The 21,485-nt window shown below is 44.5% G+C and overlaps 1 protein-coding gene across 1 annotated transcript in view; it reads right to left on the reverse strand.

Moving 5' to 3' along the window:
- XYLT1 (xylosyltransferase 1) overlaps window positions 1-21,485 on the reverse strand; it is a gene marked incomplete at its 5' end in the record, with an annotated part of 92,027 nt that overhangs the window by 38,601 nt on the left and 31,941 nt on the right. The window contains 2 exons of the mRNA XM_083372392.1: window positions 2,050-2,252; window positions 3,327-3,499. Coding sequence (XP_083228518.1) covers window positions 2,050-2,252; window positions 3,327-3,499 — 376 coding nt within the window. The remainder of the gene's footprint in view (window positions 1-2,049; window positions 2,253-3,326; window positions 3,500-21,485) is intronic.

Below are 21,485 nucleotides of genomic sequence, written 5' to 3' on the forward strand. Positions count from 1 at the left end.
GCCATTGGTCTGAAATGGTATAGGGTTTCCTGCCTGAGCAGGGGGTTGGACTAGATGACCTCCAAGGTCCCTTCCAACATTATTATTATTATTATTATTATTATTATTATTATTATTATTATTATTATTATTATTATTATTATTATTATTATTATTATTATTATTATTATCCCTCAGTAGTCTATGAGCTGCTTTATGTCTCTGGTAGCTAATATACTCTTTGGATTGTTAGATGGTGTTCTCCAGACACTGTATTAAACAAAGAGGATTTGTTCACCTAGCCCAGGGGTCTTCAAACCTGGCCCTGTTATGACTTGTGGACTTCAACTCCCAGAATCCCTCAGCCAGGGCATGCTGGCTGAGCAATTCTGGGATTTGAAGTCCACAAGTCATAAAAGGGCCACGTTTGAAGACCCCTGACCTACCCAAGTGGTGGGGACAATCTGAGAGCAGGCAGCTCCAGAGGTGGAGAGGGACACAACTTGTAAGAAGCAATAGAATAGAATAGAATAGAACAGAATAGAATAGGAGCTGGAAGGGACCCTGGGGTCTTCTAGTCCAGCCCCCTGCTCAAGCAGGAGGACCTAAACCATCTCGGACAGATGATTGTCTAGCCTCTTCTTAAAAATCTCCAGATTGGAGATTGCACCCACGATTTCTGGAGGCAAAGCTGTTCCACTGGTTAATTGTCCTCACTGTCAGGAAGTTTCTCCTCAATTCCAGGTTGCTTCTCTCTTTGATCAGTTTCCAACCATTGTTTCTTGTCCTTCCCTCTGGTGCTTTGGTGAACCACCTGGCCCCCTCTGCCTTGTGGCAGCCCCTCAAATACTGGAAGATTGCTATCATGTCTCCCCTATTTCTTCTTTTCTTTAGACTAGCTAAACCCAAGTCCTGCAGCCATTCTTCGTATGTTTTAGTCTCCAGGTCCCTGATCATCTTAGTCGCTCTTCTCTGAATTTTTTCCAAACTCTCAACATCTTTTTTGTGATGTGGTGACCAGAATTGGATCTTTCAGACTAGAGAGCTCAGCTCAAAGATCCAGCTCCCTCCCCCTCTGCACACCCCAGCCCTTTACAGGTAGTCCATGACTTACAACCATTTGTTTAGTGACTGGGTTTCACACTTAAGACCGCCGTAACATTCCCCACTGTCACATCATCAAAATTTGGGCGCTTGGCAACCGGCATGTGTTTAGGACGGTCAGAGTGTCCCGGGGTCATGAGATCGCCATTTGCAACCTTTCCAGCTGGCTCCTGACAAGCAGGAATAGCTGGATTCGCTTAATGACTGCATGGTTCACTTAAATCACTGTAGTGATTTGTTTAACCACTGTAGGAGGGAGGGGAAAAAGGTCATCAAAAGGAGCAAAACTCATTTAACCACCGCCTTGCTTAGCCACTGCCCTAGGGATGCGGTGGCTCAGTGGGTTAGACCGCTGAGCTTGATCAGATGGTCGGCAGTTTGGCGGGTCGAATCCCGAGTGCCGCGTAACAGAGTGAGCTCCTGTTACTCGTCCCAGCTTCTGCCAACCTAGCAGTTCGAAAGCACGTAAAAATGCAAGTAGATAAACAGGGACCACTCCGGTGGGAACGTAACAGCGTTCCGTGCGCCTTTGGCGTCTAGTCATGCCAGCCACATGACCACGGAGACGTCTTCGGACAAGCGCTGGCTCTTCAGCTTTGAAATGGAGATGAGCACTGGCCCCTAGAGTTGGAAACGACTAGCACACATGTGCGGGGCAACCTTTACCTTTACCTTGCTTAGCCACAGAAAGTTTGGATTCAACGATGGTTGTAAATCAAGGGCTACCTGCATCCTTTGAAGTTGGCCAGCAGACAATCGGTTCTGTGCCTCAGTGGCCCCCAACCTTTTGGGCACCAGGGACCGGTTCTATGGAGAGAGGTTTTTCCATGGACCGGAGGGAGACATGGCTTCATGTGCTGCCTGCATCCCACGGATGGGGCTTCGCTTGTTTGCACAGAACCAATTTCTGGTGTGCTGCGGACCGGTGTCGGTCCCCGGACTGAGAGCCAGAGACCCCTGCTGTACCTGATTGGGTAGTCCGCAGCGCTGAGGTTAATGAAGAAGTCCCAGGGCCAGTCCGTCATCTCCAAGAGGTCTTGCATGCTCTGGAGGTAGGTGGAGAGAAGACTAGCACCGCCCCAGATGGTGGCCATGCGCCAGGAGGTGACTCTCACGTTCGGATACTGGCTGGTGAACTGGAGCACTTGCCGGTGTAAATAATTGGAGCGCTTTATGGGAACAGAAAACATGGAGTGAGAGGTGATGGTGTCTGTATGCAGATGACCCTAAGGGTCTGTTACTAGATCACAGGTCCTCAACCTTTTGGGCACCAGGGACCGGTTCTGTGGAGAGAGGTTTTTCCACAGACCGGAGGGTGCGTGGATTTGTGTGCTGCCTGCATCTCGTATATGGGGCTTTGCTTGTTTGCATGGACCAGTTTTTGGTAAGCCATGGCCCAGTGCAGATCCACAGACCAGGAGGTTGGGGACCTCTGAACTAGGGCAGTGGTCCCCAACCTTTGGAGCCCCAGGGACTGGTTCTGTGGAAAGAGGTTTTTCTGCTGACTAGAGGGTGCGTGGTTTTGTGTGCTGCCTGCATTCCACGGATGGGGCTTTGCTTGTTTGTGTGGACCGGTTGCTGGCGTGCTACGGCCCAGTGCCGGTCCACGGACCGGGGTTGGTGACCCCTGTGCTAGATAATGGTGGTCCCCAGCTTTCCAAAGTGGAGATGGGACGGTGAGGCAGCCAGAACGGAAAAGCTGACCCATGGAAGAAAATCAAGAGCTTAATTCTCTCTGTCCCCTGCTATCCTGGAAGTGTATCAGAAAATCAAGAGAGGATGAGCGAGGCCATATGTGTATGTGGGTATAAACAAGAAACAGGGTGCTGCAGCTGTGACAACATATACAGGTAGTCCTTGACTTATGACCACAACATTTCCATTGTTAAGGGAGACGTCTGCCCCATTTTACGACCTTTTGTGCCACAGTGCTCAAATGAGTCACTGCGATTGTTCAGTTGGTAACATTGCTTGTAAAGTAGGAATCTGGCTTGTCAAAAAGGGGATCACATGACCCCGGGCCACTGCAGCCGACACAAGCACGTGCCAGTTGCCAAGCTTTGATCACATGACCACGGAGATGCTGCCAACGGTCACTTTTGCCATTGCCGTTGTAACTTCAAACGGTCATTCAGTGAACTGTGGTAAGTCAAGGACTACCTGTATTTAAGGCTGCAAAACAGAAGAAGCACAAGGCGAGCGGATTCACGCGCCGGGGAGCTACGCAACTGGCGACAGATTACCTTGTCAACGTGGATGTAATAAAAGTGATCCTGATGATATATAGCCTTAAACATGCGCATCAGCTGGCGAGAAGCTCTGCCATGGACGACCAAGACAAAGGCAATCTTGACCGGGTCAGCTGGCATGTATTCTATGGAGTCCTCGTCCCACTGGAGATTGTTATTGGCTTTTCCTGTTTGGAAAAAAAAAAACACCATCATCCTATCTTAAGGGAGAAGCTTAGGATACATTTCAGCAGAGGGATAAGGGATGGAAGTTGGTAGAAGAAGTGAGGTCCACTTAAAGCCCTTCCAGAACTTTTGAAGACTCCCAACTCCTAGATCTTTTTTAACCAGCATGGCTAAGAAGGTGAGGTCTCAGTTGGTGGAAGATACTAGGGAACCAACCCCAAATGAATTATCTTCCGGTTATATGGATGTGGTGAGCTTGGTGGTTTTCTTGCAGACAGGTTATTGGCAAACTAGGTCACACCATCAGTGCTAGAAGGAATGGGATGTGCAGAGTGGAAAGGAGGAGGAGGGAGGGAGGGAGGGAAGGAGGGAGGGAGGGAGGAGAGAGGACGAAGGAGAACAATGACTATGGGGTCCTTGGTGCACTCTAAGCTTGGCTGTTTTCTTGCAGACCTTTTATTACCCAACTAGGTAACGTCATCAGTGCTAGAAGGGAATGATGTTTGTGGAGAGGAGGAGGAGGAGGAGGAGGAGAATTGTGGGGTCCTGGGGCTCTCTGAGCTTGGTTGTTTCCTTACAAACGCTTCATTACCCAAGTAGATAACACCATCAGTGTTAGTAGGAAATGGGGCTTACTGATGTTGCTACCCAGTTGGTAATGAAACATCTGCAAGAAGACCACCAAGCTCAGAGAGCACCAAGGGCCCCACAGTTCAAACCTGAGCTAGAAATATTCCCTTCTAGGGGGTCTCAATTCCCAAAGGTCATTCTGACCAAGAATCCTGAAAGGTTAACTCTAGGACACCGGAATGGGGAAGACCAAGCTAAGTTGACCTTCTCAGAAAAAAATGAAATATTTAGTTTAGAATGACTGTACAACCATTTATCTGCAGAGGTTTCTTGACCTTGGATGCTTAAAAAAACAACAACACTAAATTGTTTAGAAAAAAGAGCCTTGGTGGAGCAGTGGGCTAATGCCTCCTTAAGTAACACCAGCTGCCTGCAATTAGTGCAGGTTCGCGTCCCACCAGGCTCAAGGTTGACTCAGCCTTCCATCCTTCCCAGGTAGGTAAAATGAGGACCCAGATTGTTGGGGGCAATAAGCTAACTTTGTAATAATGCCGCTTGGGGTGTGTGTGTGAAAGCCCTAATAAGCAGGCATATACATAGAATGAAGGCTACTGCTAAGCTTGTAAGCCACCCTGAGTCTTCGGAGAAGGGCGGGATATAAATGGAATTAAAATAAAAAAAAATAAAGTGAAAGAATGGAGCACAGTCAACATGGAAAAGTAAAGCTCTGCGGAATTCTGCAGAGGCAAAGGACAGTTTTCTAGAAATAGCAAATGGAAAGGAAAGAAGGCTTGGCTGAAATGCTAGCTTTTTGAAAAGTTATATTATAAAATATTTTATGCTAATGTCTGTCAGCTAAATATATATTCTTGCAATTGACTCCTGTTGAGATCATGGAGTTAATTTAAAAAAAAAAACAACCAGCACTGACCTCAACCTTCTCTAACAAATAATTTATGACTCTGTACCTTTATAATTTAGGATTGTACATGGAAAATTCCTTTCCTTCGAGTAACTACTGGAGTTTCAGCAATGGCATATGGTGAAGGGGAGCAAATGCGTACAGTAATGAAAACGCCAGAGAATTTGTTAACTTCTGAAAAGAGAAATGCTGTATATATTTCTGTAATGAATATTAAGTTCTACGATGGATAGACATTCAAGTGCTGCCACAAAAATTCACAACCCTGATTATCCCAATGCTGTTTTGTTTTATTTTTTTAAAAAAGAAACATATCCAACAGTACAATGACCTAAATGATTTTTTTTATTCCTAGTACCGTATTTTCTGGCGTATAAGATGACTTTTTAACCCATGAAAATCTTCTCAAAAGTCAGGGGTCGTCTTATACGCCGGGTGCTGAAACTTTAGGGACAGGGCTGGCTGGAAAACCTGGAGTGGATCTCCCATTTGGTCTGCGCAGGGAAAGCGGGACCAATTGGAGAAGAAGCTGCAGTCTGTGATTTTTTACAGGCTGGGGTCTGGGCGTCTTTCCTTCTAAAGTTGAAGAGCAGCTGCAGTCTATCCCAACTTGAAAGGCAGGTGGGGAATGCAGCAGCCAGAGCAGCTGCTTAGCTCTAAGGACACATTTGACTCAGGAACTGGGCAGGCGGGCTGGCAAACCTGGAGCGGATCTCCCATTTGGTCTGCGCAGGGAAAGCTTTAGAGTGAATTAGGAAAAGTTTAATCCACTTGCACCGTTTTATGTTTACATGTTTGATGACAAACAGCCTTATGTTTATAAGTGACAGTTTTCCTACTAAGTACCTGCATGTCATAAGCATTTGAATTAAAATTGCCATATTAAAATCAAATCTGATGTTTTTTAATTTTTATTTGGTGTGCGTTGGAAGAGGGGTAGTCTTATACGGTGAGTATAGCCCAAACCCTATCATTTAACAGGAAATGTAGGGGGTCATCTTATACGCCCAGTCGTCTTATATGCCGGAAAATACGGTATTAAGCAATTCTTTGCTGATTTACTGCAAATAAATCAAGTTTCAAATCCATCTACCCTCTGACTTAACAGGATGTAAAGCTTTATGTTGACTCATGAGCCAATGAACAGTGTGCTCATGATGGGAAGAAGTTAAAAATAGGAGGAAGGAACGGAATCAAAGAAATTGCTGCTTCTCTCTCATAAATTATTCTTTGGGCTTACATTTTTCCCCCCTCTTAATGCTTTTATACCCAACTCCCTAGAGGTTTACTCATACAGAGAGAATAAAAATGAAAGCTAATTTCCACCCCACCCCTCCTGCTCTTGTATAACATGTTCTGTTCTCAACCCCAGGGGAGCCGTTATTTCAAACGATGGGCAAAATAATTGTCATTTTGTGTTTTTTATGACACCGAAGCAATGTAGATAGGCGCTCCATTTTCATCTATGCATATTTCTATCTTATATTCTCTGGGTTAACTTTTAGATTTTTATTTTTTTCCCCCCAAACATGATCCGGAAACCGAATTCCAACATTTGGGCTACTGGCCAAATTTCAGAAAAGGGCTTTCCGTGGACAAATGAAAAGTCCTATTTAGTATTTTATTACAGGTAGCCCTTGACGTACGACCACAATGGACCCCAAACTTTCTGTCGCCAAGGGAGACATACGTTAAATGATGTTTGTCCCATTTTTACCATTTTTTTCTTGCCCAAATTGTTAAGTGAATCGCTGCAGTTATTAAGTTAGTAACAGGCTTGTGAAGTTAAGTCTGGCTTCCTCCATTGACTTTGCTTGTCAGAGGTTCGCCAAAAGAGATCGTGTGACCTCGGGACACGGCAACCGTCACAAATTTACTACTCAGTTGCCCGGTGTCTGAATTTTGATCAGGTGACCCTGGGGATGCTGCAAATGGTCCTAAGTGTGAAAAAACGGCCATCGCTCGCTTTTTTCTGGGTAACTTTGACTGGTCATTATATATATTATATTATATTAATTTTATTTGTATACCGCCCTTCTCCCGAAGGACTCAGGGCGGTGAACAGGGCAATACATGTTAAAAAGACAGAATACAAAAATTAAAAAAGATTAAACAAAATGCCCACAACTCTTACAATAGGTTAAAACACATTTTAAAGTAATAAAAACCCAACCCCATCCCATCAGGCCAGGCCAGCTTGTTCAAAGAAATACGTCTTTAGATCGCGCCGGAAGGAGCGAACGTCGGGCGCCATCTTCCGGCGCTCAGCCGGAAGACGGTTCCATAAATCCGGCGCGCCCACAGAGAACGCCCTCCCCCTTGGGGCCACCAGTCGGCATTCTTTGACCGGTGGCACCCTGAGGAGGCCCTCTCTGTGGGAGCGTATTGGGCGGAGGGAAGTTGATGCCGGCCGCAGGTGCTCCCCAAGGTATTCCGGACCCATGCCATGTAGGGCTTTGTAGGTCAATACCAGCACCTTGAACCTCACCCGGAAGACAACTGGGAGCCATTAAATGAATTGGTGTTAAGTTGAGAACTACCCGTGTAACCAGACACATGTCAAAGGGCGAAAAGGTATTCAAGTAACCACGCACACATACAGAAAGCATGAAAACGACTGGGCAACTCCTGTTTTGCTAATGACTCGTGTTTGTTTTCCCCCTGAAGCTAAGCACAGCACAGACTTGAAGCAATCCATTACTGCTTACAGCTCCAATATTAGTTTATTATTCTGTGCAATCTATTCTGAGGGAAACACTAGGAAAAAACGACAGAACGTAATATCTTCACATTAAAACAGGAAGGGGAAAAAAAGCAACAAAAAATCCAGCTGCCAAGCCGTTCTGTCCGATTAAATAACTCTGAAGCAAAAGGGGAATTGCAGTATATGATATACAGGTTTGTGTATCTTAAGTAGCAGCCTCCGTGCAACATCCGTATCCCATAAGATGCTGTGAAGTTTGAGAATTTCAACTCCAGCAGGTTACTGTGTATTTCATCTTCGAAAATATCAAACAAGTCAGAAAATCAATTTTTTTTTCCAACAAGCCCCCCCCCCCAAATAAATAAATAAATAAAAATTCTGAAATCCAAGGACTTTTGCTGCAACGCTCTGCTGGATGCTAATTGGTGCGTATAAATATCACACAAACCTACTGAATTATATACATTCAGGTTTGTGCTGGGTGCAGGATTTCACCAGGAGGTTGGTTCAATGACCAAAATAAACACTATTCAAAAAAAATTGGGCCAAGGAAAGAGAATAGGATGTTTTATTATGTTTGCCAGCAACATCAGCTCCTTGGCACTGCTTAATGGCTTCTTTCCCAAGTGACTAATTTTGAGGGCAGTGAATTTTCAGATTAGTCTGGGAAATCTTTCTTAGAGAGGAGAATATAGTCACATTGTCTACAAATGCCTATTAAGGTCTCGGGTTGGGGAATGGCTTTAGAATTAAACATTTGTTTTGGATGGAAGCCTACCTCAACTAGGCCTCCCAAATTAAAGCCCACATTTAATTGTGAAAAGATCACCCAACAGAGCTCAAAGTCTGAAGATGAACTCAACTGTCCAATGCTTAAAAGGTTTCCCCCCCACAAAAGGAGATGATGTAAGAGCTAAAGCTTCTCAATTCATCAGAGAATCTCAAAGAACGGGGACTTCAGAACACAGCTGAATTCTCATCCCAAAGGTGAGAATTTTTAAAAAGTCAACTGGACTTGGTTTTTTTCCTTTAAAAGCATTTCGCTTCTCATCCAGGAAGCTTCCTCAGTTCATGAAGAACTGAACGGAGCTGAAGAAGCTTCTTGGATGAGAAGCGAAACGCCTTCATGGAAAAAAAACACACAAAGTCCAGGTTGGCTTTTGGAAAAAGCACCTTTGAGACAGACAATCATGACCTGGACGGCTGAGAATCTCCATAGACTGAATTGTCACTGAAATAAGTCTCCAAAAGGGCTTTGGTGGAGAGTAGGAAGAGATTTAACCAGCCTTAAAATATCTCAGTGTATCAAAGGTGCCAGAATTGGTCTATGCATCCACTAGCACTGATGACGTCTCGCCTACTTCCCTACTCAAAAATTTCCTCTTTTCACCTTCCTGATCTTCACCAACGCCCAGATCACTTCGGTTTTTATTCCCACCCAACACCGCACGATTTTCCTCACAGTCAGAACAATAAATCAGTGGAACAACTTGCATCCAGAAGTTGTGAATGCTCCAACACTGGAAGATTGGACAACCAGTGGTATAGGGTTGAGCAGGGGGTTGGACTAGAAGACCTTCAAGGTCCCTTCCAACTCTGTCATTCTATTGTATTGTATTGTATTGTATTGTATTGTATTGTATTGTATTCTATTCTATTCTATACTATTGAATTCTATTCTATTCTATTCTATTCTATTCTATTCTATTCTATTCTATTCTGTTCTGTTCTGTTCTGTTCTGTTCTGCTCTGTTCTGTTCCGTTCTCTCTATTCTATTCTATTCTATTCCATTCTATTCCAGCTGAGGGCAGCTGTCGTGACCAGGATGGGCTCCTCTCCTACAAAATAAAATGCGTTTGCAGTCAAGAAGAAGGACAGATCTCAAAATGCTTGTTGGGTTAATTTAAGCTTGATGCAATTGACTGAAATAAATCAATGCACTTACATGGAACAAGGGCTATCGACGTGACCTCTGTATTTCCCCCCCCTCCAAACTGGTGAAAGGATGGCAAGCTAACAATATAATTGCACAACGTTGGCGAAAATCAGCAGGAAGACAATGGCTTTTCTTAGGGTTTCATTTATTAGCATGTAGAAGCCTGAGAAAGCAGTTATGTCATGAAAGAAAGAAAAAAACTTGCCCCAGCCTGCAAATCTACAGATGTGCCATGATTAATTAACCCTGTTCCAAACTCCACATTGCAATTTCTTGTGAGTTTTCTTCCTTTGGTTGAAAGAGGTTTCTGTTCTTCTACTGATCCTCAGGGTGTTAAAAAAAAAATTGCAAAGGAAGGAGCCAGAAGCATCTCTGGGGTCTTCAAGGAAGCTAAAGATCACATGGGAACTGACTATATGTAACAAAGGCGGGACATTCACATGTAACTGTAGTGCAAGCAAGTCATTAACCGCCAGAAATGCCAGGCGCCATCCAGCAGGAAATCACCGACTTTTTCTCATCTTCTGAAAATAATATTTGAAGTCAATTCTTTTTTTTTCATCCATGCCCAACCCAGCCAGTTTATTGAATGCCCTTAAGATCTCTCCATGCTGAAAGGATGACCTAATCAGCCGCGTAGTTAAAGGGGGCAAAAGGACACTGGGATTGAGCAGAGTCCCTGTGTGGAAATGACCTTGAGGAACCAGAGATGTGCCTAGGAAATATTCGGATAACAGAGAGAGAGAGAGGATCCCCAGTGGCTTAAAGCAGCGCCCCCGCCCCCCCTCCTTTTGGGCACCCGTGTCGGAGCATTCACAACTTCTGGATGCAAGTTGTTCCACTGATTTATTGTTCTGACTGTCAGGAAAATGGTGCGGTGTTGGGTGGGGATAAAAGCCGAAGTGATCTGGGCATTGGTGAAGATCAGGAAGGTGAAAAGAGGAAATTTTGAGTAGGGAAGTAGGCGAGACGTCATCAGTGCTAGTGGATGCATAGACCAATTCTGGCACCTTTGATACGCTGAGATAGTTTAAGGCTGGTTAAATCTCTTCCCACTCTCCATCAAAGCCCCTTTGGAGACTTATTTCAGTGACAATTCAGTCTATGGAGATTCTCAGCCGTCCGGGTCATGATTGTCTGTCTCAAAGTTGCTTTTTCCAAAAGCCAACCTGGACTTTGTGTGGTTTTTTTTTTTCCATGAAAGCATTTCGCTTCTCATCCAAGAAGCTTCTTCAGCTCTGTTCCGTCGTCCATGGACCAGAGGGGGCACGGTTTTGCATTCTTCCCGCCTCTGGCGGATGGGGCTTTGCTTGTTTGCGCAGACCGGTTGCTGGCACGCCACAGACCGGTGCCAGTCCATGGAGCAGGGGTTGGGGACACACAGACACACACAGACACAGACACACACACACACACCAGCTTCAAGGGTCCGAGGAAGAAATTTAGGATGGGCTCGCCCTGATTGATTGGGTGGTTAAAAAGGGGTGGAGGAGAACTGCAATGTTATAATAAAGTCGCTCGCTCATCTAATGCCAGGCAGAAAAGATCAGGAAGGCCACCCGGGAAGGTCCACTTAAACGGATTTGTTCAGGAATCTTTCTCCACTAATGGTTAGCACCTGCTAGGAATTAGATAAAGGTCCAGAGAATTCAAGGAAGACTGGAGATGGCTTCTGGCTATGTAGAGAGTCTGGTCCTCTTTCCTGTCTGCTTTAGCTGGGAGAGTTGACATCTTCTTTGAAAGTCTGAAGGTACAAACCTCCGGATGCCACTTTCAACTGCCTGATCAATCAGGGCAGGTCCTTCCTTAGTTTTTCTTCTCTGACCGTTAAGCCGGCCGGGGGGGGGTGTCCTCCTTTTCTTATGCCGTTGTTTCCTAGGCAACGTCTCTTCCCCTTGTCCCCCAAGGTCATTCCCACATATCATTACACCCTCTTTGAGGAGTTGGAGAGAGACTCTGCAGAAGACACTGATCCTTATGCTCCTCTAGATTCCACATGACTCAAGGAGAAGTCAGCTTCCATGAGGAAAGCTTGGATCCTACTTCAAATGAAAGACGTTGAGACTCTAGAAAGAGGGCAGAGAAGAGCGACAAAAGATGATCGGGGGACTGGAGGCTGAAACACACAAGGAACGGTTGCTGGAATTGGGCATGTCTAGTTTAATGAAGAGAAGGACGAGGGGTGACACGATAGCAGCGTCCCGATATCTCAGGGGCTGCCCCAAAGAAGAGGGAGTCAAGCTATTCTCCAGAGCACCTGAAGGCAGGACAAGAAGCAACGGGTGGAAACTAGTCAAGGATAGAAGCAACCTAGAACTAAGGAGAAACTTCCTGACAGTGAGAACAATTAACCGGTGGAACAACCTGCCTCCAGAAGTGGTGAATGCTCCAACACTGGAAGTTTTTAAGAAGAGACTGGACAGCCATTTGTCTGAAATGGTGTAGGGTTTCCTGCTTGAGCAGGGGGTTGGACTAGATGACCTCCAAGATCCCTTCCAACTTATTCTTATTATTTCAAATCATGGAATGAACATGGCACTTTCTCTCAATTTTAATCACACACTGGACTGGAATGTCTAAAGTGTTAAAAATCTCTTTGGGAGTAATCATGATAACATTGTGGTAGGCTGGTATTGCTTTCAATTTGCTTACCATGCCTACTGCCATGTCTTGGTTATTTCTTTTCCTCCCCTTTACACAGGTTCACTTTTTGGGGGAAAAATTACCTTCTCATACATTACATGCAAATGAGAAATGCCGAAAGCACAGATATGGCTTGTGTGATGGAATGTGGTCTGGATTCCCAGGAGGGAGGGGTTGCGTTGCAGAGTAGCAAAAGGCAACGCAGGTCAGGTAGTTTGTGTGAGAAAAAGAGGGTGAAGATGGCTCCTCCCTAATAATTCCCAGATACGGTTTGATGTGGTCTGGATTCCCAGGAGGGAGGGGTTGCGTTGCAGAGTAGCAAAAGGCAACGCAGGTCAGGTAGTTTGTGTGAGAAAAAGAGGGTGAAGATGGCTCCTCCCTAATAATTCCCAGATACGGTTTGATGTGGTCTGGATTCCCAGGAGGGAGGGGTTGCGTTGCAGAGTAGCAAAAGGCAACGCAGGTCAGGTAGTTTGTGTGAGAAAAAGACGGTGAAGATGGCTCCTCCTTAATAATTCCCAGAATCTACGTTTTATGGGGATCTGAGCAGGCTTTAGTTTGGCAAGTGTCTGTCTACAGATGAGAAACAATGAAGAAATCTACTTGGAAGCATCACAATGTGTCTGTCTTGGGGGGGGCGTTTTAGAGCTTGACCCTCTCAATATTAAGTCCGCCGTTCCTTATTCTTTCTATCGGTCTCTTATCCTTATCCTTGGGAGAGATAGGAAGTCTTGAAACGTGAAACATAAATAAAATAAATTTGCCACAGAGCTCAGCCAGATTTTACAAGTACCGGTATCTCTGCCTCCATTTTTGCTTTATTTGCAAACTCCACCGCTACACCTTGCGCATCAGTTACCGTAATAAACGGCTCGGCAGACAAGAGAAGAATGCCGTCTCTCTGCAGCTCCGTGGACCATTTATTTTGATCGTGCCAATAAGTGAAATTAAAAACAAGGAGGGAAACATCACAAATCTTTAGAGTTTCATCGAAGAAAGCTGTGAATCCAGGCTGGGTGTGTGTTGTTTTTTGTTTTTTCACTTTGTAGGGATGGACAGTTATTGTTATTTTTAATGACCCTCATTTCTTCTATTAACACGATCGATTTGAACAGTACAAAGAATTATGGAGAAAACAGCTTACCACAGATCCACCCAACCAGTCACATTCAGTCATAGCTGTCAATCTTCCAGGTAAGCATCATCTGAAGCAAACCATCTGAAGCTTTTTTCTGCAATTTACTACTCCTGGACGCACTTGCTATATATTCTTCCTCTTCCCACTCCACTTATGTGCCTAATTATTTTTCCACTCCCTGACTGAATCCCCGCGTCCTCCTTCCTGAGTTGTGTTAGGCACACACATCTTCTCCCGGTTTTAAAAGCAACGGCAAAGCTTCCATTTTCAAGATGCTCCGATTCCGATCTTGGCCAGGGGCCTCGGAAACCTCCAAGTAGTTCCAAATGTTCTGCTTTAATTGTAGCCAAAGGAGAAAACTATTATCTATGTGCTTGGAGGATAATCAGATTCTCAACATTTCGTTTTAATTCCGTTTATCTGTCCGGGAAATAAAGGCTTGTTTTCCCTCGGCACTTCTGGCTACTTACTGAAGATGCCTACGAAGAGGGGACTAACTTATTCTCCAAAGCACCAGAGAGCAGGATATGTAGTAATGGGTGGAAGCTTGTTAAAGACAGATCCAACCTAGAAGTAAGGAGAAATCTTCTTCTTCTTCTTCTTCTTCTTCTTCTTCTTCTTCTTCTTCTTCTTCTTCTTCTTCTTCTTCTTCTTCTTCTTCTTCTTCTTCTTCTTCTTCTTCTTCTTCTCCTCCTCCTCCTCCTCCTCCTCCTCCTCCTCCTCCTCCTCCTCCTCCCAGGATCAGGGTCCACTTTTGGATCAACAAGCATCATCTGATGCAATCAAAGGCCACATCCAGGCCTAACTGGGCATTTTTCATGTGTCCACTTTTATTATATTTTGGCCATCAAGAAATGTTCTGAGAACAATTAACAAATGGAACAGCTTGCCCCCCCCCCCCACAGTTGTGGGTGCTCCATTACTGCAGGTTTTCAAGAATAAGGGATCCTTGGTACTCTCTGAGCTTGGTTGGTGTTTTTTTTTTTGCAGACGTTTCAGTACCCAAACTAGGTAACATCATCAGTGCTAGAGGAGTAAGGGACCAAGAGCAAAGCTCACTCCTTCTAGCACTGATGATGTTACCTAGTCAGGTAATGAAACGTCTGCAAGAAAACAGCCAAGCTCAGAGAGCACCAAGGACTCCACAATCTTCTCCCGTCTTCCTTCTTCTTTCCTCCTTATTCATCTCTCCTCCTCCTCCTCCTCCTCCTCCTCCTCCTCCTCCTCCTCCTCCCCGTCTCCCTCCTTCTCCGCTACACAAACCCCACTCCCTTCTAGCACTGACGATGTTACCTAGTCAGGGAATGAAACGTCTGCAAGAAAACAGCCAAGCTCAGAGAGCACCAAGGACCCCTCATTTCAACCCCGAGCTGCAAATAATTCTCCTTCATTGGTTCCGTACAGTAGAGTAGACAACCATTTGAACAGGATTGTGTAAGGCTCCTGCCTTGGGCAGGAGGTTGGACTAGAAGACCTCCAGGGTCCCTTCCAGTTCTCTGATGCTATGTTCTATGTTCTAGAGCAGAATTCTGGGAGTTGAAGTCCACAAGTCATAAAAGGGCAGGTTTGAAGACCCCTGCTCTAGAGGGACTTCTTACATTAAATGTGCAATTTGCTCAAACTGCCAGCCCCTGTGTATCAGTTACAGGAAGATGTGAAATGTTGCCTAACCACATCTAGGTGAACCCAAGCTGTATCTGTCATCAACGTGACCCCTTGCGACAAGCTAGCAATTTTCCGTCCTGCAGGGTTTCCTATTTGAAATTCCAGAGTCGCTCGCAATTACTGGAACTGTTTTCATGTTTTACAAATCAGCGCCTAATAACTAGGAGATTGGTACCAGCCAGAAACAAAAAAAAGAAAAGAAAAAAAAAGAAAAGAAAGAAAGAAAGAAAGAAAAAAGAAAAGCTGGCATCTCATTGACGACAAAAACTATTTTGCCAGACCAATAATCTGAATAGCAAATTCACATTTTGACATTTCTAATTACCAAAATGCCATCATCCCTCAGAGACAAAAAAAAAGTGGGGGGGAGAGAAAAAAAATCACAATTATTTCTGTGCTTTGCTAGAGCATTCGAGCTTGCCGTGGTTCTCCCCCCCCCCCCATTGGCTTTTAGGCATCAACTGACAGAAGTCGTAGGATGTTCCTTAAGGCAGAACGAGAACCGATTCCCCGTTAAAAAGACACCTGTCACTCCCACTTAACAGTTAATTAGTTTGGCGCAACCGACCTGCTCAGGATGCATCTGAAGGACAACAAAAGATATACCTGCATGCAGGTATTTGGTCTACAGATAATCTTCGACTTATGACTGCAATTGGGACCGGAATTTCTGTTGCAAAACAAGGCGGTTGTTAAGTAAGCTGCGCCTAATTTTATGACTCTCCTCCTCCTCCTCCTCCTCCTCCTCCTCTCCACAATCCCAACTCCCTTCTAGCACTGATGATGTTACCTAGTTAGGCTCATGAAACGTCTTCAAGAAAACCACCAAGCTCAGAGAGCACCACGGACCCCATAGTCATTCTCCTCCTCCTCCTCCTCCTCCTCCTCCTCCTCCTCCTCCTCCTCTCCACAACCCCTACTCCCTTGTAGCACTGATGTTACCTAGTTACGCTCATGAAACATCTGCAAGAAAACAAGCAAGCTCAGAGAGTACCAAGGATCCCATAGTAATTATTGTCGTCGTCGTCATCGTCGTCGTCGTCCTCCTCCTCCTCCTCCTCCTCCTCCTCCTCCTCCTCCTCCTCTCCACAGCCCCAACTCCCTTCTAGCACTGATGATGCTACCTAGTTAGGCTCATGAAACATCTACAAGAAAACCACCAAGCTCAGAGAGCACCACGGACCCCATAGTCATTCTCCTTCTCCTCCTCCTCCTCCTCCTCCTCCTCCTCCTCCTCCTCCTCCTCCTCCTCCTCCTCCTCCTCTTCCTCCTCCTTCTCCTCTCCACAACCCCAACACCCTTCTAGCACTGATGATGTTACCTAGTTAGGCTCATGAAACGTCTTCAAGAAAACCACCCAGCTCAGTGAGCACCACGGACCCCTCATGTGAACGCTGAGCTACTAACATTCTCCTCCATGGAAACTCATTTGCAGCAGTAGCGCCTCCAAAATTTAGACGGAGAGACCAAGTGACCTCTGGGAACTACAGAAAAATGGGGACTGGAAAATAACCAAATAACAGAGTTGGAAGGGACTTTGGAGGCCCAACCCCCTGCTCAACCATTTCAGACGAATGGCTGTCCAACCTCTTCTTAAAAACCTCCAGTGTCGGAGGACCCACAATTTCTGGAGGCAATTAATTGTTCTAACTTTCTCCTGAGTTCTAGTGGCTTCTCTCCTATGACTATGGGGGTCAGTGGTTGTGTTCGTTTGTTGACTGAATGAACAACAAACAAGCTGAGACCTATTGTTCATCTCTGGCTTACTGGGTTAAGTCTAGTGGTGACTTTCCATACCATCTATTCTACCCCAATACTTCTACTCTGAGGAACAGCAGTTTCCCATTTTCTGGAGCAGAGATGTGTCCCACAAGATATGACCATCTAAACCAGAGGTCTTCAAACTCGGCCCTTTTATGACTCATGGATTTCAACTCCCAGAACTCCTCAGCCAGCGTGCCGGGCTGAGGAATTCTGGGAGTTGAAGTCCATGAGTCATAAAAGGGCCGAGTTTGAAGACCCCTGATCTAAACAATGAAAATGAGAACTTCTACCCAGAAAGCTGAAAGCTCTATTAGAGAGCTACAATCTGGGTCAGAGTCCCAGTTTGATGGTCCTTCTCCAACATCACAATCATCATGCTTTGTTCCTCCTACACAAAAAGTCGACATCGTGACAACCTCTGAAGAATGGAAGCTTAGATAGCCTGTTTCTACTCTTGTTTCCTTCTTCTTCTTCTTCTTCTTCTTCTTCTTCTTCTTCTTCTTCTTCTTCTTCTTCTTCTTCTTCTTCTTCTTCTTCTTCTTCTTCTTCTTCTTCTTCTTCTCTCTTCTCCTTCTCCTTCTTTTCATCTCCTCTAACTCTATTTTGGGTTTTTCTCCTTCCAATGGAGAGTAACCACAAAGTGCTAATCATAGCTTATAAAACACCCAGGCCAAAATAAATTAACAGAGAAAGCAACAATATTGATGCAGTGTAACAAACCGTGGTCGACAATGGGGCGGGGGCGGGGGGGAGGAAGAAAGGATTTATTAAGGCAAATGCTACAACTTAAAAAGAGTCAGAGAATAATCAATAGCGATTCCATCTCTTGTTTTGGCTTTGTTTCAAGGGAAGTAATAGCCCGGGTAATCAATAATCAGGTTTTTCCTTCTCTAACGTGATGGACTTCAGTTCTCAGAAATCCAGCAGGACTTTTGTCCAAAGTTTTGTCAAAATACAATCCACCTATTTGGAAGATCCCTATATAGGTCACTTACAACAGTTCATTTGGTGACCATTCGAAGGTACAACGGCTGTGAAAAAAAAAAGACTTACGACCCTTTTTCACACTTACAACCGTCGCAGCCTCCCCAGGGTCATGTGATCAAAATTTGGATGCTTGGAAACCGACTCGTATTTATGACGGTTGCAGCGTCCTGGTGTCAGATAATATATTTTTTTTTGCAACTTTCTGACAAGCAAAGTCAATGGAAAAGCCACTTAGCAACCGTGTTACTAACAACTTCAGCCATTCACTGTGGCAAAAGAGGTTGTGAAACGGGGCAGTACGCACTTCACAACTGTCTCGCTGAACAACAGAAATTTTGGGCTCAGCTGTAAGCCAAGGACCACCTGTATTAGGGAAAGTTCCTTTAAGGCAACGAGACATTAATGGAGTAGTATTTAGGAGGGCTTTGCAGGCAGTGGTGTAAACACAGCTCTCGAAAATCAAAGATGTAGGTCAAGTTAGATTACTGCTCCATCAAGTTCCTATTAACAAGATCATTTGCCTGCAGCTTTTACAGGCTTTTCAGTCCTCGGTGGAAATAGTGACAATTGGGATCAAAAGCCCTATTAGAAAGATGGTGAGAAGTTGGAGGAAGTTGTCCTGCTTGAGCGGGGGTCTGGACTAGACGACCTCCAAAGTCCTATTCTATTCTATTCTATTCTATTCTATTCTATTCTATTCTATTCTAGTCTAGTCTAGTCTAGTCTAGTCTAGTCTAGTCTAGTCTCTGTTTTTATTCTATTCTATTCTAGTTTATATTCTAGTCTATTCTCTATTCTTATTCTATTCTATTCTATTCTCTGTTCTTATTCTATTTCTATTCTATTCTATTCTATTCTATATTCTATTCTTATTCTTATTTCTAGTCTAGTCTAGTCTAGTCTAGTCTATATTCTAGTCTATTCTCTATTCCTATTCTATTCTATTCTATTCTATTCTATTCTCTGTTATTATTCTATTTCTATTCTATATTCTATTCTATATTCTATTCTTATTCTATTCTATTCTATTCTCTGTTATTATTCTATTTCTATTCTATATTCTATATTCTATATTCTATATTCTATATTCTATATTCTATATTCTATTCTATTCTATTCTATTCTATTCTATTCTATTCTATTCTATTCTATTCTATTCTATTCTATTCTATTCTATTCTATTCTATTTCTATTTCTATTCTATTGTTAAAAAATGGAAACGTTTGGCCCTAACCACAGTGGAGAAATGGCTACGAAGGTGATGAACCTTGGCAGAGATGTCTCAACTGATTCTTTTGATTAGAGAAAAGAAAACATCTACATTTATGGCGGAGTAAAAACCGACCTTCTCATGAAACTGAAGGGGAAAAAAAAGAACTTTAGATCTGTGGTTTCGATAGGGATGAAACACAAGATCACGGGGAAAAGAGAACTTTGTTTGCAAGCATAGAGTAAGAGATAATGTTGTAATCATGCTTGTGTTGGTCGGCGAGGAAATCGGAAACTTCTCTCTTTTGGATCTTGTCTTTTTTTGCAGTTTAATCTTTTCTTTTCTTCCTCTTTTTCCCCCTGTTACTTTGTGTCAGCATTGATCGCTTTTGAAAATCATTTTTTTCCCCAAAACGTTTAATCAAACTCATCCAGGCCAACCCAAAAAGAGACGTCGAGAGAGGAAAAGCTGTTTATACGACGGAGAACCCCTTCCAAGGTCATTCCAGCTTGTTCTCTTTAGGGGTGGGGTGGGGGTGGGACGGGCTGGCTGCTGCGTCATCAACAGTGTGTTCCAAATTAGTACGGCCTTCTTTGAAAAAAAATTTTTCAAAGATTTCAAAAGATTTCCCCTCTGATTTCCAACCCTCTTCTCAAGTTGCTCTTTGTCTATCCTTACGCATTTCTCATTTCAATTTCACAAGAAGTCGGAGACATAAAACAGGGCTCTCCAAATTTGGCCAACGTTTAAGACTTGTGGACTTCAACTCCCAGAATTCCTCAGCCAGCCATGCTGTATTATTCCACTGCACTTTTTTGGGGGGTGGGGATGGGATTGTTTTTGCGCGCTACAGTTAAGGCTCTTCCCTTTGTTTTGTTCTTAATAAAGCATCGGCTATTTGAATGTTGATTAGACTTTTGAAACGGAAACCGCAGAAATACAATCATCCGTTAAGCTTATGCAAGTTGCCAAAAGACCAGCAATGCATCTAACGTCAGAACGGGTGGGGGTGGGGGGTAGGAAGAGTAGAAACAGGATCCATTTACTTTGGGTATATTACCTGTCAGAAGGAGAAATGAAATATAATCTACGGTGTGGCATTTCCAGCAGCAAATACATTCAAGCGTAAGCAATTAATGCTGGCTACTTTTTGGCAGGCTTGAGAAGATTACTCAGAGGGTGTGAGTATGTGTCCTGAGTTACAATAACACATGATTCTTTTTTTTTCCTTCCCCTGCCACGTTCGACTGTGTGCTGTCTCTCTCACCTCCCCCCCATGCTCCCCCCCAGCAAAAGTTTTATGATGACAAAAATGTCTGATGGATAAGAGGACTCCATTTATGTCTCCCGATTAACTTTTTAGTGTGCAAAACACACAGTTAATTGTGCCAATTTACTGACAGAAGAGAATGTTGGTAGCTCAGGGTTGAACTGGGTGGTCTCCTTGGTGCTCTTCGTAGCTTTTTTGAAGATATTTCGTGACCAAACTAGACGACATCATCAATGCTAGAAGGAATGGGGTTTGCAGAGAGGAGTGGGAGGAGGAGGAGAACATTGACTGTGGGGTCCTTGGTGCTCTCTGAGCCTGTTTGATTTCTTGCAGACGTTTCATTACCCAACTAGGTAACATCATCAGTGCTAGAAAGGGAGTCAGGTTTGCAAAGTGGAGGGGGAGGAAGAGGAGGAGGAGGAGGAGGTGGAGAACTATGGGTCCTTGGTGGTCTCTGACCTTGGCTGTTTTCTTGCAGAAGTTTCATTACCCAACTAGGTAACATCATCAGTGCTAGAAGGGAGTTGGGTTTGCAGAGTTGAGGGGGAGGAGAAAGAGGAGGAGGAGGTGAGGAAGAGGAGGAGGTGAGGAAGAGGAGGAGAGGGTAGGAGGAGGAGGAGAACTATGGGATTTTTGGCGTTCTCTGATTTGGTGGTTTCCTTGCAGACGTCTCATGACCCAACTAGGTAACATCATCAGTGCTAGAAGGGAGTTGGGTTTGCAGAATTGAGGGGGAGGGGGAGGAGGAGGAGGTGAGGAAGAGGAGGAGGGGGGGAGGAGGAGGAGGAGGAGGAGGAGAACTATGGAATCTTTGGTGTTCTCTGATTTGGTGGTTTCCTTGCAGACGTCTCATGACCCAACTAGGTAACATCATCAGTGCTAGAAGGGAGTTGGGTTTGCAGAATTGAGGGGGAGGGGGAGGAGGAGGAGGTGAGGAAGAGGAGGAGGGGGGGAGGAGGAGGAGGAGGAGGAGAACTATGGAATCTTTGGTGTTCTCTGATTTGGTGGTTTCCTTGCAGACGTTTCATGACCCAACTAGGTAACATCATCAGTGCTAGAAGGGAGTTGGGTTTGCAGAGTTGAGGGGGAGGAGAAAGAGGAGGAGGAGGAGGAGGTGAAGAAGAGGAGGAGGAGGAGGTGAGGAAGAGGAGGGGGGAGGAGGAGGAGGAGAACTATGG

Source organism: Vipera ursinii, assembly GCF_947247035.1.
Source record: "Vipera ursinii genome assembly, chromosome: 13".
Classification (NCBI taxonomy): domain Eukaryota; kingdom Metazoa; phylum Chordata; class Lepidosauria; order Squamata; family Viperidae; genus Vipera; species Vipera ursinii.